Here is a 15,201-nt window from a genome sequence, read left to right on the forward strand (position 1 = left end):
AAAGCAGAACCTAAGAACGACAAAAAACGAGTGTAGACAGAAAAAATTACACTAAATAAACAGGCAGAGAGAGAGAATTAAAAACCCAGAGAGAGAGAAAAAAGGTAAACTTGGAACTTCCCCGTAGAAGTGGTTCAATCTTAACTTTGGAGCTGTCGTGACTGCATGAATTATTCTTTGGTTCTTTCGGTAAAGTCACGTATAAAGAAAAAATAATAAATTAAATAATAACATACGACGTTTCGATCGTATGTTATTATTTAATTTATTATTTTTTCTTTATACGTGACTTTACCGAAAGAGCCAAATAATAATTCCTGCCGTCACGAAAGCTCCAAAGTTAAGATTGAACCACTTCTACGGGGAAGTTCCAAGTTTACCTTTTTTCTCTCTCTCTGGGTTTTTTATTCTCTCTATCTGCCTGTTTATTTAGTGTAATTTTTTCTGTCTACACTCGTTTTTTGTCGTTCTTAGGTTCTGCTTTGTCTCCGTTCCTCTTGTTTTTATGTTTTGTCTTTCTTTGAAATTGTCACACTTAAATTCTAACTTAGCAATCTTTGAAATACGTAATCGACCAGGCTATGCGTTAATTGTGTGTTGACCGACTCTCTGTGTCGTTTTACATAATATCTCGATACTTTGCTGGGTTATTTAATTTTAGTGTGTCTCTTTCTCCCCCTAAGCCTGCTCACTTCTTTTTTGTTGTACTCATTGACATGTAAATTTTGTCTCTAACCCCTCCCTCTCGCTGCCTCCGCCCCCCTCTGTCTATTTAAGGCCACCCCACAGAGACGATTACCCCTCTCTGTACCTGTGTTGCCCGCTGTGTGTGTCTTGGTGATATCTGTCTGCTTATATGTCTGTCTATAATTTTTTCTGGTTAGATTTTATGTCGCTATTTCATTATACCTGATGATGATTGCTTGTGTTGCAATCGAAACGTCGTATGTTATTATTTAATTTATTATTTTTTCTTTATACGTGACTTTACCGAAAGAACCAAAGAAGAATTGACATATTGTTTACGTGACAACCCTTACTAGCTGGCTGTGTCGGGTGGTGGCGGGTGTTAACGACACCCAAAACCTCTATTATGGATGATATTGGTCACGAAAGCCGACGGGTTAAACTGACATTATTTTGTTCGTGGATAATTACATTATTCGTATTGCATATCTTCAGAATGATCATTTGGTTCAGTACTTCAATACAAAACATCCAGAATTCGTTATCAAGTTTATTTGCCTAACCCATATCTCATGGCACTCGTGTAGAAATAGGTGGGTGTTAACAAAACATGCAACTAGTCGTATTCAAAACCTCCTGGGCGACGTCAACATTATGTCAAGTTAACGTTTAATCCAATGATGTTGAAAATATTCTTATGAGGTGGTGGTCAATCAAACTTTACAACTTTTCCAAGTCAAAACAATTAACCTCCAGATATATTTTTTTGTGTTGGGGCGAGGCAGGGGGGGGGGGGGGAGTGCTCCTTTGGCCTTTGTTGTTTCGAGGGAGGAGTTCACAGCCCTCCATTACTGCGTTTCTTTTTTTACTAACTAAATCCAGGACAATGGAATAAAAAATAACTATTACGTAAAAAATTGGCAATATCACTCCTAATATTATTCTTTGGAAAATACATATTCAACAGTGCTCATAGACTGTGCTACAATACCACACTATCCATGGTAATAATCTTACCCCTCCGAAGGCTCTCACCACCTTCAGAACCTCCTTAGCCCTCTTCTTGGTTCTTTCGGTAAAGTCACGTAGAAGGGAAGTAATAACATAATAAAAATAAAACATAATAAAGTAATTCTCACGACGTTTCGGCTACAACGCAAGCAGCCGTCTTCAGGTGAAGAATGAGACACTGCCACCTGAAGACGGCTGCTTGCGTTGTAGCCGAAACGTCGTGAGAATTATTTTATTATGTTTTATTTTTATTATTTTATTACTTCTCTTCTACGTGACTTTACCGAAAGAACCAAGAAGATGAATCCTTGCAGTCACGAAAGCTTTAAATCGAAACTCCTTAGCCCTTATAGAACAAAAGCACACTCATTAAGAAAAAGACATGAAATAAAATGCATTGTAGAATTGGAATAAACCTGGCCTCAAATGTCCGCAACCAGATCCGGAAGGCTAACATTTAAACCATATTAGTCTGCCTTAGACAGGTCAAAACCTGACATTCTACTCTGCTCCAATCACAAAATGGTACTCTGTTGTAGGGCAGGTGTGAAAGTGCTGCCCCCTGCTGTGTAAAAGAGAGATCGCTTGAAGGGACATCGGAAGAATGTCGGTAGTATCTGGTTCCATGTGCTGCTTTTTGACATGAAGAGTTGCACTGGACTGCGAAGTTCTAATTAGATGCTTAGTGTTGTGACATGGTGTCGATGACAAACAATCACAATACATTTGATGGAAAGGACAGTATTGTTCGTAATAAATGATTTATTTTGGTTAGATCACGGAATTATGTGTCATTAACCTGCCACCACCAGACACAGCCAATTCGTAAAGTTTGTCACGTAAACAAAACGTGCCATTTAATTACTACTTAAGCACACTAGTGTGTTGCATGGTAAACACACAACATTACAATTTGAATACGACGTTTTGCCGCAAATTACATCCAGCATCATCGGGCGATTTTGCAAGAATTGTTCTGGTAAACCTTACTTCGTGGATGTGTCAGGTGTTGGCTGTTTGACGACAGATTTATGCTTACGCAATCTAACCCAAGCCACCTTTATATTAATAAGACAGTATTGGTTAGTATATCGCTGATGTTGAAATGGTGCATGGTAAATAAAAACCGTGCGATGTTTTTTGTTGCCCTAGATCGCAAGAGTTGCAAATGGCTGTCAGATATCAGGTAAGCCCTTCAACCATTGCTCTGTACAGCATAGCCTCATAATTTCCTGTGCTCACGGTCAACAAAACAAAAAATTTTTTGGTACAAACGCAAACGTGGAGAAGGAGGATCCTAGAGATATAGATACAAAGAGAGACACACTCAGACAAGATGCAAGCAAAAGAGATAGGCCACACACCGAGACAAGATGTGAGCCAAATAGATAGAATACACACACACACAGACAAGATGCAAGGCAAACAGATAGGACGCACACACGCACACACACGGACAACCAATTAGATGAGCTAAACAGATAGGACACACACAGAGCAGTAGTGTAACCACAAAATAAAAACTTTTTTTTATTTTACCAGATAAGGCCCATTGAGTTATTTACTGTAGCTCTTTTTCAGAAGTGTCCTGGATATCACAAATTATATCTCAACGAAGTAGTTTTTTCATCAGCAACCAAATAATTTCAACGAATGATGTTGATCTAAATGTGGAGAGAAAACCCGGAAACCCCTATTGAAAAATCCACGCTGCTATGGGGAGAGAGACAAGCAAACTCCAAATATACAGGCGTTAGGTTCGGGATGGAACCCACTACCTACTGAATACCAGGCACGGTAGTTAACACCTCCTATCGTCAGGGCAGGGGGCGCTTTGGCCCCGATTGTTGACCAACGCTACGAGTTGGGGCCCCTTGACAACCACGATGACATTTGTTTTAAACAACAGTGTAAAATGCGGTTAAAATGTATTTTGATAAAAAAAAAATCACGTAGAATTCCGTTACAGAGTAATTTATTTAATTAGATACGTGTCAACTGTACTACAATAGGCATTACGGAGATGTAGTGGCACCATTTTACAAAAATGGAGTGCGCCTAGAGGATGGGTACAAACTGAGCAATCGTTGGAAGGACATTATTAACCAGGTAAAGTCTTAACTGACTGTAATGTTTCCATCCACCTGCCTATGTCAGCTGTTATTTCGACTCTCTGTGTCTCTCGCTCTATGCCATCTCTCTTAGATCTCTCATGCTCACGTCCATTGCATTGCACTCTCATGCCTTTGGATTGCACTCTCATGCTCACATGTCTTTTGGATTGCACTCATACTCACAGGCCCTTTGGATTACACCCGTTGGGTTGCACTCACTCGTCCAGGATGCCGCTCTCCTTTTTTTCTAAAGTTACATGCTAATTTCTCACATTAACATCATGCTAATCTCTCACATTAATATAGTCACTTCCGTGCCCTCGTCGAGGAGGCCGCCTTCCTTCTTTTCTACAGTTACATGATAATTTATCACATTAACATCACTTGCCCCAGCCACTTGTTTATGACCCTTGGGCCACACCCATTTTAAACCTTCTAAAACAGTGTGCCTCAGCAGCAGACCATGCTTTCCCACCTGATGACGGATGCTTGTGTTTCGCCCGAAATGTCGTGATTTATTTTATGTTATTTTATACCTACGTTACTTTACCGAAAAAACCAAAGAGTACGCCCCTATGATGTTAAATGTTCGAGACCATGAGCTTGATGACGATGGGGTTTGGGCAAATGTAGCCACAATGTATTATAGCCTGGGTGGCATTGTGCGACGACACAAATCGCAATATTGGGGCCCAACCTGACCGATTGCCACACCCCCACAGCTGATGATGTCACGCTACTACGCCACTGATAACACTGTAACAATTTTTTTTGTTCCTGGGTAAGTGTTATTTTTAATTGCTTATTTCTCAAAAGTACAGAAAATGGCTATTATTGCCCACAAACTTTGCTTTTGTGACCAGTACAGTCATATTTTGAAATGCATCTATTTTCAATGAGAATACAGGCAAATTTGTGTCTTTCAGTTCAAATAAAGCCAGAAAAACAACATATGAATCAAAATGTACATGTATTTATACTAAAGTAATACAAAAATCACTACAAAAGATTGAGACACCAAGGCGCACTACCACAGCCGGGACTGGCCACAGCGGACCGAGTTCTCTGTGGGGAGGAACAACGTCAAGTGGGAGCCACTGGTGGACCCCTGGAAGGTGCTGATGCCACCACTGCACATCAAATTGGGCCTTATGAAACAATTTGTCAGAGCTGTAGATAAGGAGTCGGCAGCCTTCAAGTACCTTCAAGACTTCTTCCCGAAGCTGTCTGAGGCAAAGGTCAAAGCCGGTGTCTTCATCGGACCACAGATATAAAATATCCTGGAGTGCAATGAATTCCCCAAGAAGCTCACTAGTAAGGAGAAAGTGGATTGGAATAGCTCTGTCGCAGTGGTTCGTGGCTTCCCTGGCAATCAAAATGTCAAAAACTATGTGGAGCTGGTTGAGACTCTGGTGAAGGGCTGCGGCACAATGGGCTGTAGGATGTCCATCAAAGTCAATATCCTTGATGCTCATCTTGAAAAATTCAAGGAGAACATGGGAGTGTACTTGGACGAGCAAGGCGAGTGCTTCCACCAGGATATACTGGACTTTGAACGCCACTACCAAGGACAGTATAACGAACACATAATGGTAGACTACATTTGGGGGCTGATTCGTGAAAGTGATTTACAATATATTCATAAATCTCGAAAAACTACTCACTTCTAAATCTTTTGTAGTCATTTCTGTATTACTTTAGTATAAATACATGTTAATTGTTATTCATATGTTGATTCACAAAAGCAAAGTTTGTTGGGAATAATAGCTATTTTCTATACTTTTGAGTCATAAGCAATTGCGAAATAACACTTACTACCCAGGAACAAAAACTTGTGTTAAATAGTATAATGTAGTAACTATGCCACTGATAATGTAGCTGCAACACCACTGATAATGAACCTACTGCGCTGCTGATAATGCAGCTACTACAGCACTGATAATATAGCTACTACGCCACTGATAATATAGTTAGTACATTATTCGAGACGACGTGAGCGTAATGACGATGTGGTTAGGGCAATAGGAGCCACGATATAGAACAGCCTCTATGTTCCACCCTGCGAAGAGACAATCACAATATTGGGGGCCCCACCTGACCCATTTCTGTACCCCCTGAGCTAATGGTGTAGCTACTATGCCACTGACACAGAGACAAGGAGAGAGGCAAGGAGATGTTCACATAGTCGCAGAGACAAACATTCCCTATATAGGCTTAACAAACTATTGGGGCAAGTGCCGTTATGAACTAGCAGAGCCTATTCATACTCTTTGGTTCTTTCGGTAAAGTCACGTAGGTGAAAATAAAATAAAAAATAAAAATGAAAATAATTAAATTAAATCACAACGTTTCAGGTGTAACACAAGCGTCTGTCCTCAGTTGGGGACAATCACAGCGAAAAACTATTGCTGAAGTATGCCTTAGAGATGGCTGTGACGAGTGATTATATAGCTGGGGGGGGGGGGGAGGAGCCAGGGTGAGTGTGGGGGCGGGGCGTGGGTTGGGGGAGAGCGGCAAGGATGGTCCTAGAGTTCAAACTAAAGCTGTGAACCGTTGGGGGGGGGGAGGGTTGGGGGTAGTGAGCTCTGCCAGCTCGAAACACTGCAGGACAAATTCTTCCGCCATGGCTGATAACTGCTACAACGCGGTGGGCTCTCATGATATTGTCTTCGATACCAAAGTGCTCTGCAAGCCGTCTGGATACCACCAGAGATTTGTCCATTAAGCCATCCAGATATACAAACATAGACATAACTTCAACCGAGAAGATGGATTCAAATTGAGCAATCATTGGAAGGATGTTATTAACCAAGTTAAACTTTAGCTGCCTTATGGTTTATATTCATATCCGCATCTCCAGTCTTTTAGCCCCAGCGCTCTCCTCCAGCCCACGCCCCGCCCCCACACTCACCCTGGCTCCTCCCCCCCCCCAACGGTTCACAGCTTTAGTTTGAACTCTAGGACCATCCTTGCCGCTCTCTCCCAGCCCACGCCCCGTCCCCACACTCACCCTGGCTCCTCCCCACCCCCCTCAGCTATATAATACCTCGTCACAGCCATCTCTTAGGCACACTTCAGCGATTGTTTTGTCGCTGTGGCTGTCCCCAGCTGAGGTCGGACGCTTGTGTTGCGCCCGAAACGTCGTGATTTAATTAAATTATTTTCACGAAAACTTCAAATCTAAAAAAGCCCATTAAAAGCTGATATGGCACATGATGGAGTCGGTGGTGCGGCTATTGCTTTACCCAGCCGTCTTTGAGACTGACCCAGGGAGACAGGCATAGGGACGACACAGAAATACAGATGCAGAGAGACATTGAGAGAATGGGTGAGAGATGAACACCGAGAGGGCAGGCAAAGAGTGAATACAGCGAGAAAAGCAAAGCTAACAGACATGAGAATAATCAGGGGCAAACAGGGAGACAGAAAAAAGCAGAAATAAACACAGAGACAAGGAGACACAAATCCAGAGAGATCCAGACACAGCTAAACAAGCACATGAGCACCAGAGAGAAACAAGGATACAATGAGACCCGAAGAAAAGAAAGCGCTAGTGATTTCTTAATGGTGCGAGATGCACCGTTTTCAATTTTCATTGAACTCCTTGTATTTATGGAGGAAGCATTGCCTTCGTGGAAGCGTGGAGTTCCACTAAGGCTACCATGATGTGGAAAAGCACGAGATATCGTCTAAGGTATGGTCCAATATAATCGTTTAATACGTTTTGTTAAACTATTCTATCGTGATTTGTGAAGATTTATTTTTAAAGATGCCTTAAATAAAATAGCAAACGCAATCAAGTTAAGGTCTAAAGGAATATGAATTATTATTCGTGTTTTCCGAAATGTTTGCGGTTTTATGTTATAATTAATTAACTTGACTATCAATTGTTTAACTGACAGCATCTGTGTCATCGATTGTAAAGATCAAAGGTTAGACTCCTCATGGATAACGTCGAACCGCAGTTGAACTTTAAATGGCATCACGAAAATTATGCACATTTAATTAAATATCTGTGGACAACTGATTTTATGCTGATCGTCGTATTGTAAAAAAAAAATATTATACTAGCATGTAGGTTTTCGCAGTTATTACGATTGATAATATATTTTAAGAGTAGGCCACGCAATAATCTGACAAAATCTATGCGGTAAAAGCCATCCAACACCCAACACGGCCCAATAAAAATGTATTGTCGCGTGTTCTACAGGCATTAAACGATTGAATAATTCGCTGGTTATCTGATGTAACCAGCATATTCTGCTGATTGTAACTGGCGAACTATGTTCAAAAGTTAAATATTGCGACATTGCTCTCCAGCACACCGGTGGTGCTGCAGAAGCCAAATGATAAATTGGCCAAATTTGATCATCACGTGACAACTTTATTAATTGGCCGTGTTGGGTGGAGGAGATTTTACGGACGCAACATTTTACTCATGCGGCGATATGTCAATTACGAACCCTGATATCCACCGCTGGCTGAGGACACAGCAGTGGAGGCGCAGCTGGCCAGAACTTGTGAGAAAATTGGTTATATTGAGTTTGTTTTCCTACATCTCCTTGACATGAAGGAGGGCAGAGATGGCATAGTGGTTAGTGCACTGGGCTATGAACCGGGCGATCCGAATTACAATTTTGACCATAGATAGCATCCGTTTGACGGTGATATCTGAACTGTTTCTGTCGAAGCTTCCCCTTCCGAGCTCTCTCTCCTACCCATTTCACCAATCCAGAATCATAATAATATGTATTTATACTGGTGGAATCCGATGACCTATGGAGCTCTTTTTCAGACGCCTATGATCGACATGGCATGGGTGGTCTTTGAGCAGCGGAGAACTGACGAAAGTTTGTTATTTATTCGTGTTATTACTGTGTTTATTAATATACGTGTGGATTAATTATAACTGAAGGAGTACAGGTGAGTGCCAGGAGTGATACAACGATCACAGTCACATGGACTGAGGTCAGCATGGACGCCACCAGCTACGTCTTAGAATTGAGCGACTGGGTCACATTCTCTATCTCGTCCTTCACCGTCTATGGGAATGCCTCCAACTTCACATTCACGGGGCTGGTGCCGGGCAGATACTACAGCATCAGCGTAACTGTCAACTGCACTGGAGGAAGCTACGTCTCTGGCACCGTGTACGACAGCACATGTGAGTGACCTGCTGTGAGATGGAAACACAATGGAGTATTTTTTTACATTACAATTTGCTTTTAAAAAGTTTTGATCTGGCTGACTTCCTGCCTGGCTTAGCAGACAGGGTTGGGGGGATAGATACATGGTGACGTACCAAGGACGTGCCGGTTGCTATTTATATGAAAAAATATTACCATCAATGGCATTTAGTAATCGAGTGGCCCTTTGAAGTCTGCTGGCTCACTGCCGCACAGAGTTAACCCACACACCGGCACACACCACAAACACCACGCCTATGCTCTATACTAAGACACCACGCCTATGCTGTGCCAACTTTTATTGTCGGCACAAACCCCGAACTGCCCGGAGGGAATATTCTGTGAGCAGAGCTCTGTGACGTCATATTTGAGGGTGGTCTGACTTTTTGTGACGCCGTGTGACGAAGGGGGGGGGGGGGTTAAAAAAACGTCCAAAATCGCGTGACGTCATTTATGGACGGCACCTTATCCCTTGTGGCCAATCGTGCGCCTACCTGTGATTATCGCTCGTTTTTCTTCCATTACATGGAGCACTGCGATAATTACTTCTGTAACCCATTGTCTATTCATCTGTACTCATTAATTTCTGACTCATCCTGGTTAATCTGGAAGGACGTTCGGCTGGCGAATGCACACCCTGCTAGTGTATATTCGGTCTGGGGCCGGGGGAGGTCGTGGTGCTGTGTTGAGGCCGCTGGTCCCCGACGTCCTTCCCTGCTCCGTACCTATGGCAGGGGCTCTGCCGTTCGTCGACCCCTCGCTACTCTGCGAGCCGCTGCTGCCGTCGCTGGGCTCATCGCCCGACGACTCCCCTCCCTGGTCCGTCCCTCCGTGAGCTCGTGTGAGAGGCATAACTCGCCGCACGCTCTCGTTCACCTGCAAACGCTGCGTTGCCTCTCCATAAATCACGCGCTATTAAACGGGGGTCAGGGGTCGGAGGGCGAATGACGCTGCCCTCACACTGCGCGAGTCCCTGCGGCGATAGACGGAGCAGGGACCTGGGGACGCACCGACCCCTTCCCCCACAAGCGCACACACCTGCACACACGCGACAACCACTCGTGCGCCGCTCTACGCAGCGCTCACTCACGTGGCGAACCACTGTGTACACACGCGCACCCATACGTTCACACTGCTCGACAAGATCACGCGAGGCCACGCTTCGCTATTAATGATTTATTATTTGCTACCTGCGAATTGATGTTAAATCAGTTTGAGTCGACGAGGCTGGCCTATTCTACCACCCCTGAATCTATTCTCTATTTATCGGCTATGATCCTACTTTTACCTCCTTACTCACCGTTAAGTGTCCACGGCGGTCCGCTGATCCTTGTCCTAACAGCGTACCTCGGTGCGTCGCACAGACGTCCGGGTCGCTGGCTGGAGCTGCGTCTGGTCGCCTGGCGCTGGAGTAAGAGAGCCCGATTTCCCCTTTGCGCCCACTATTTATCCTCCCTACCTCAAAGGGTGTCGGCTCTGAACAATGGGCTCGCGCCCCTCTGGCACGCGCACCGCGGTTCCGGGCGCCTGTGATATGCTAATCAGTGTGCGGCGTTGCGCGGCGTAAATTCTAATTAATCCCTTTCCCTCCCTAACAATGGTGCCTGCGCGCTCAAGCGTAATTATCCCAACCATCCGTGACTATGCGCAAGAGCCCCTGCGGTCCCGCTACTCATGCTGTCCCGTCCCTCCCCTGCTTGCCCCGTCGACACGTGGGTGGTGTGTGTGGGGGATGCGCTTCAACCGCGGTGGCCGAATGCCCCTCGCCGCGGCCACACCATCTTAAGGCAGGTCGCAGCGCCGCGGTGCAACGTAGCGTCGGAGGAGGCCGTCCAATTCCCTGATCGCCGGAAACCGTGAGCGTTAATCCCGATAAGGGTTTCTCGGATAAAAACCGGTCGATCAGGTGACCTTCCCTTCCAGCTCTATGGGGGGGGGGGGGGGGGAATGCGTGCGGGTGTGTTCATGTGAGGTGAGGTGAGGGGGACGAGGGGTTGGCTCCGTTGCTTGGTGGTGGCGAGGTCGGGGATGGGGCGCCTGCCGAACGGCTTCGTGGCGGCGGCATCACAGCTGCGATCCCCTGACCTCATGGTCTGCTCTGCTCACTTAATATTCCACCCCCGCCCCTCCCAATGTCGTGCATAACTCATTGCGGCTGGCCCAGTGACCCTTGTTTTGCGCCTATACAATGTAATGCCAACTCAGGGGCACCACAATGTGACCTGCACTGCAAGGGTTTGCCAATCTCCTGGCACCGGGAAACCGTGGGACTTTCCTCCTAGGGATCGTTCGGATTAAAACCCGTTGTGTCAGGAAAACCCCCGCCAGGACACTACGTGTGTGCGCTGCGTGTGTGTGCTCAGTGTGGGGGCCAGGGGGGAGTCGCGGGGCTTGCAGTTGCTCCGCGGCCGTAGCACCACAGAAGTCCTCCAATCGTCATCGAGTGACACCACCAGGCAGATGAAAGTGGGAAGAGGCGGTAATGAGGGCTGTGGGTTCTATGTAGTGAGGCATGTAGGTCGAGACTGCGGGATGCCGCTAATTCATCACTAAAGACAAAGACGCCCTCGTATAGCCTGAACGGCCTGTTGGGAAGAATGCTGTTCGCGAGTAGTAGCACAAATGAAGGCCAGCATGGCACACGAGGGCGTGGGTGCCTGCAATTGTATGCACTTTTAAATAATCTAGATTGAAAACTAATTTGTTTAGAACTTATTTTAGTATTTAGTTTGTTCTCCTTCCTCTGCACTTCTCCGAGACCTCGACGTCGGAGCTGTCATCCCAGCAGCCTTGCTGGATCCTTGGGACCACCGTGATATTCACCAACCGCCCCAACCCCCCCCCCCCACCCATATCACCACCTATCTTACCCCACGCATCAGGGGAATGCAAGGGGGTTTGAATTCATGGTATGGGATTGTAACCTCATCAGTCGGCTCGGTCATTTCGATTAATTTGCATTGCCTCCCATGCCCCCCCACACTCCCGCCACCCCCTGCCCCCCGCAGCTCCCTCCCCCCAACCTGCCTAGTTGATGGTTCCTTTGCTTGGAGGGATCTTACCTTGCTGAAATTTTACAATCTAGCCCCGGTCAACTCTAGAACCATCTCCTCAATAGCAGCACTGGTAGAGTAGAGAGAGAGCATGAAATAACTGTGGGAGGGGACTGGGATATCACGTTTGGCCCAGCCCTGGACAGGTTTAACCTCCCCAAGAGGGATGGCGTAGCATCATCATGACGAGTTACCAGGGAAATAATTGATATCTACCACCTCATTGACCCCTGACAGACCCTTAATCCCTGAAAAGGGAATATACTCATGTATCTCGGGCCCACATAACCCTGTCTAGAATGCATTACTTCTTAATCTCCAAGACCCTTCTCCCTTCAGTCTCAAAAGCAATGATACTTGACCAACAGCTATTTGACCACTGCACTGTTCTTACGCAGTTTATTCTGGACCCCACTGAAGAATGCCATAGTATATGGTGCAAGGACACCAGATCCATTAAATAATTCGAGATAATCCCCCTCTACCTCCCCCCTGGTGGTCTGGGATGCCTATGAAGCTTTAAAGCTACCCTCAGGAGCATTTTACTCTCAGAAGGGCCGTGGAGGAACAACAACAAGTAAACCCGTAAAAACAAAGTTTTTCACTATAAATCCTTTATATGCGTGGCAGCGAACTTAATATAAAGGATTTAATAGAAATATATTCGCCTGTGGAGGATGCGGGGATCGATCCCGCGACCTTTGGCATGGGAAGCGAGGGCGCTACCAACTGCGCTACTCCGCCACGGCCTGTGGAGGGGTTACGCTCTGGGCTCTTATACTGTGACGTTCAGCCAAAGCGATGAATGCGTTCTATTTGAATATATGTAAAATAATTTTTTTTTGCCTAAAAAGTGTAAAATTTTAGGAATTTTTGTTTCACGAACATTAATTGTCTGGCACAACGAGTCTGTGTGGAAAATGTCAGCTCGATTGGATCACGGGAAGTGGGTTAAAAAACGACCGAAAGGTTTGCACGGTCGTAAGCAAGCAAGCACGCAAGCAAGCAAGCGAACTTAATATAAAGGATTTAAAAATATATTCGGCTGTGGAGGACGCGGGGATCGATCCCGCGACCTTTGGCATGGGAAGCGAGGGCGCTACCAACTGCGCTACTCCACCAGGGCCTGTGGAGGTGTCACGCTCTGGGCTCCTACACTGTGACGTTCAGCCAAAGCCATGAATGAGTTCTATTTGAATAAATGTAAAATATTTTTTTTTTTGCCTAAGAAGTGTAAAATTTTGGAAAAAAAATGTCACGAACATTAATTGTCTCGCACAACGAGTCTGTGTGGAAAATGTCAGCTCGATTGGATCACGGGAAGTGGGTTAAAAAACGACCGAAAGGTTTGCACGGTCGTAAGCAAGCAAGCACGCAAGCAAGCAAGCGAACTTAATATGAAGGATTTAAAAATATATTCGCCTGTGGAGGACGCGGGGATCGATCCCGCGACCTTTGGCATGTGAAGCGAGGGCGCTACCAACTGCGCTACTCCGCCAGGGCCTGTGGAGGTGTCACGCTCTGGGCTCCTACACTGTGACGTTCAGCCAAAGCCATGAATGAGTTCTATTTGAATAAATGTAAAATATTTTTTTTTTTGCCTAAGAAGTGTAAAATTTTGGAAAAAAAATTTCACGAACATTAATTGTCTCGCACAACGAGTCTGTGTGCAAAATGTCAGCTCGATTGGATCACGGGACGTGGGTTAAAAAACGACTGAAAGATTTGCACGGTCGTAAGCAAGCAAGCACGCAAGCAAGCAAGCGAACTTAATATGAAGGATTTAAAAATATATTCGCCTGTGGAGGACGCGGGGATCGATCCCGCGACCTTTGGCATGTGAAGCGAGGGCGCTACCAACTGCGCTACTCCGCCAGGGCCTGTGGAGGTGTCACGCTCTGGGCTCCTACACTGTGACGTTCAGCCAAAGCCATGAATGAGTTCTATTTGAATAAATGTAAAATATTTGTTTTTTTGCCTAAGAAGTGTAAAATTTTGGAAAAAAAATTTCACGAACATTAATTGTCTCGCACAACGAGTCTGTGTGCAAAATGTCAGCTCGATTGGATCACGGGACGTGGGTTAAAAAACGACTGAAAGATTTGCACGGTCCTAAGCAAGCAAGCGAACTTAATATAAAGGATTTAAAAAGGGCCAGAACCATCATAGAGCTGGAGGAGAAACTGAGAAACATCGCCTATTCAAGACAACCCAATCTAATGCAGTCCAAGGGGAGGACAATAGACTAAGGCTGAAACTAAACAAGTTGTTTAATGAACAAACCACCCTCCTCTTTATGAGGGCCAAGATTCCGTTTAACGACCCATCTCCCTCCACGACCAAGCTCTTAGCCCGGCTGGTCAAGTGGAAGCAAACTCGTAACTACATTTCTGGGATCAAGGATGCCAATAAGCACCTCATAACAAAGGAAGTGGAGGTTAATGAAAAGTTCTGCAGCTTCTACAAGGATCTGTACCAGTCGGACCTTCCATCGAGCCCTTACATAGAGAAATTACTACTTGAGACTCTGTGACCCCATATCCACCCAGGTTGGAGGGAAGCTATGGAAGCCCCGATCGAGCTCCCTGAACTCCTGGAGGCCCTGGCTTTCTTCCTCGCAGGGAAGGCACCAGGCCCCGACAGCTTCCCATTGGACTTCTACAGAAGCTTGGGCCCACCGATTCTAACACATCTCCTAAACGTTTTAAACGAGTCTGTTAGACAAGGGCAAATCCTGAAATCCAAGGAAGAGGCGACAGTCATTGTCATATATAAGCCAGGATCTCCCCATAGATCAAGAGCTACAAGCCCATCTCTCACTTGAATGTGGACTATAAGCTGTATGCTTAAACCCCTGGGACGGTGCCTTAAGAAAGTCCTTCCGGAGGTCATTGGCTTTGCCAAGACGGGGTTTGTCAAAGGCAGGGATTCCTCAAGCAACATCCAAACCTTGGTCAACTAGGTTAATATTCCCTCCAGGTCAAGCACAAAAGCATACCCCATTGCACTAGATGGGGAGAAGGCTTTCGATTTGGTAGAGTGGAGTTTTGTTTTTGCACTATACAGAGGCTAGCCTTCCCCCTCTGGTTCATTTAAAGGTGCAGACTCCTTCATGCTCATCCGACTGCGACAGTTACTACAAATGGGTTT

General features: G+C 45.5%; 1 protein-coding gene across 1 annotated transcript in view; it reads left to right on the forward strand.

The window, feature by feature from the left end:
* LOC144733723 (uncharacterized) overlaps positions 1–15,201 on the forward strand; it is a 67,614-nt gene that overhangs the window by 24,267 nt on the left and 28,146 nt on the right. The window contains exons 3-4 of the mRNA XM_078615747.1: positions 2,851–2,884; positions 8,728–8,976. Of these exons, the coding sequence (XP_078471873.1) occupies positions 2,851–2,884; positions 8,728–8,976 (283 nt within the window). The remainder of the gene's footprint in view (positions 1–2,850; positions 2,885–8,727; positions 8,977–15,201) is intronic.

This window comes from Lampetra planeri, chromosome 48 (genome assembly GCF_965212315.1).
Source record: "Lampetra planeri chromosome 48, kcLamPlan1.2.h2, whole genome shotgun sequence".
NCBI lineage: Eukaryota > Metazoa > Chordata > Hyperoartia > Petromyzontiformes > Petromyzontidae > Lampetra > Lampetra planeri.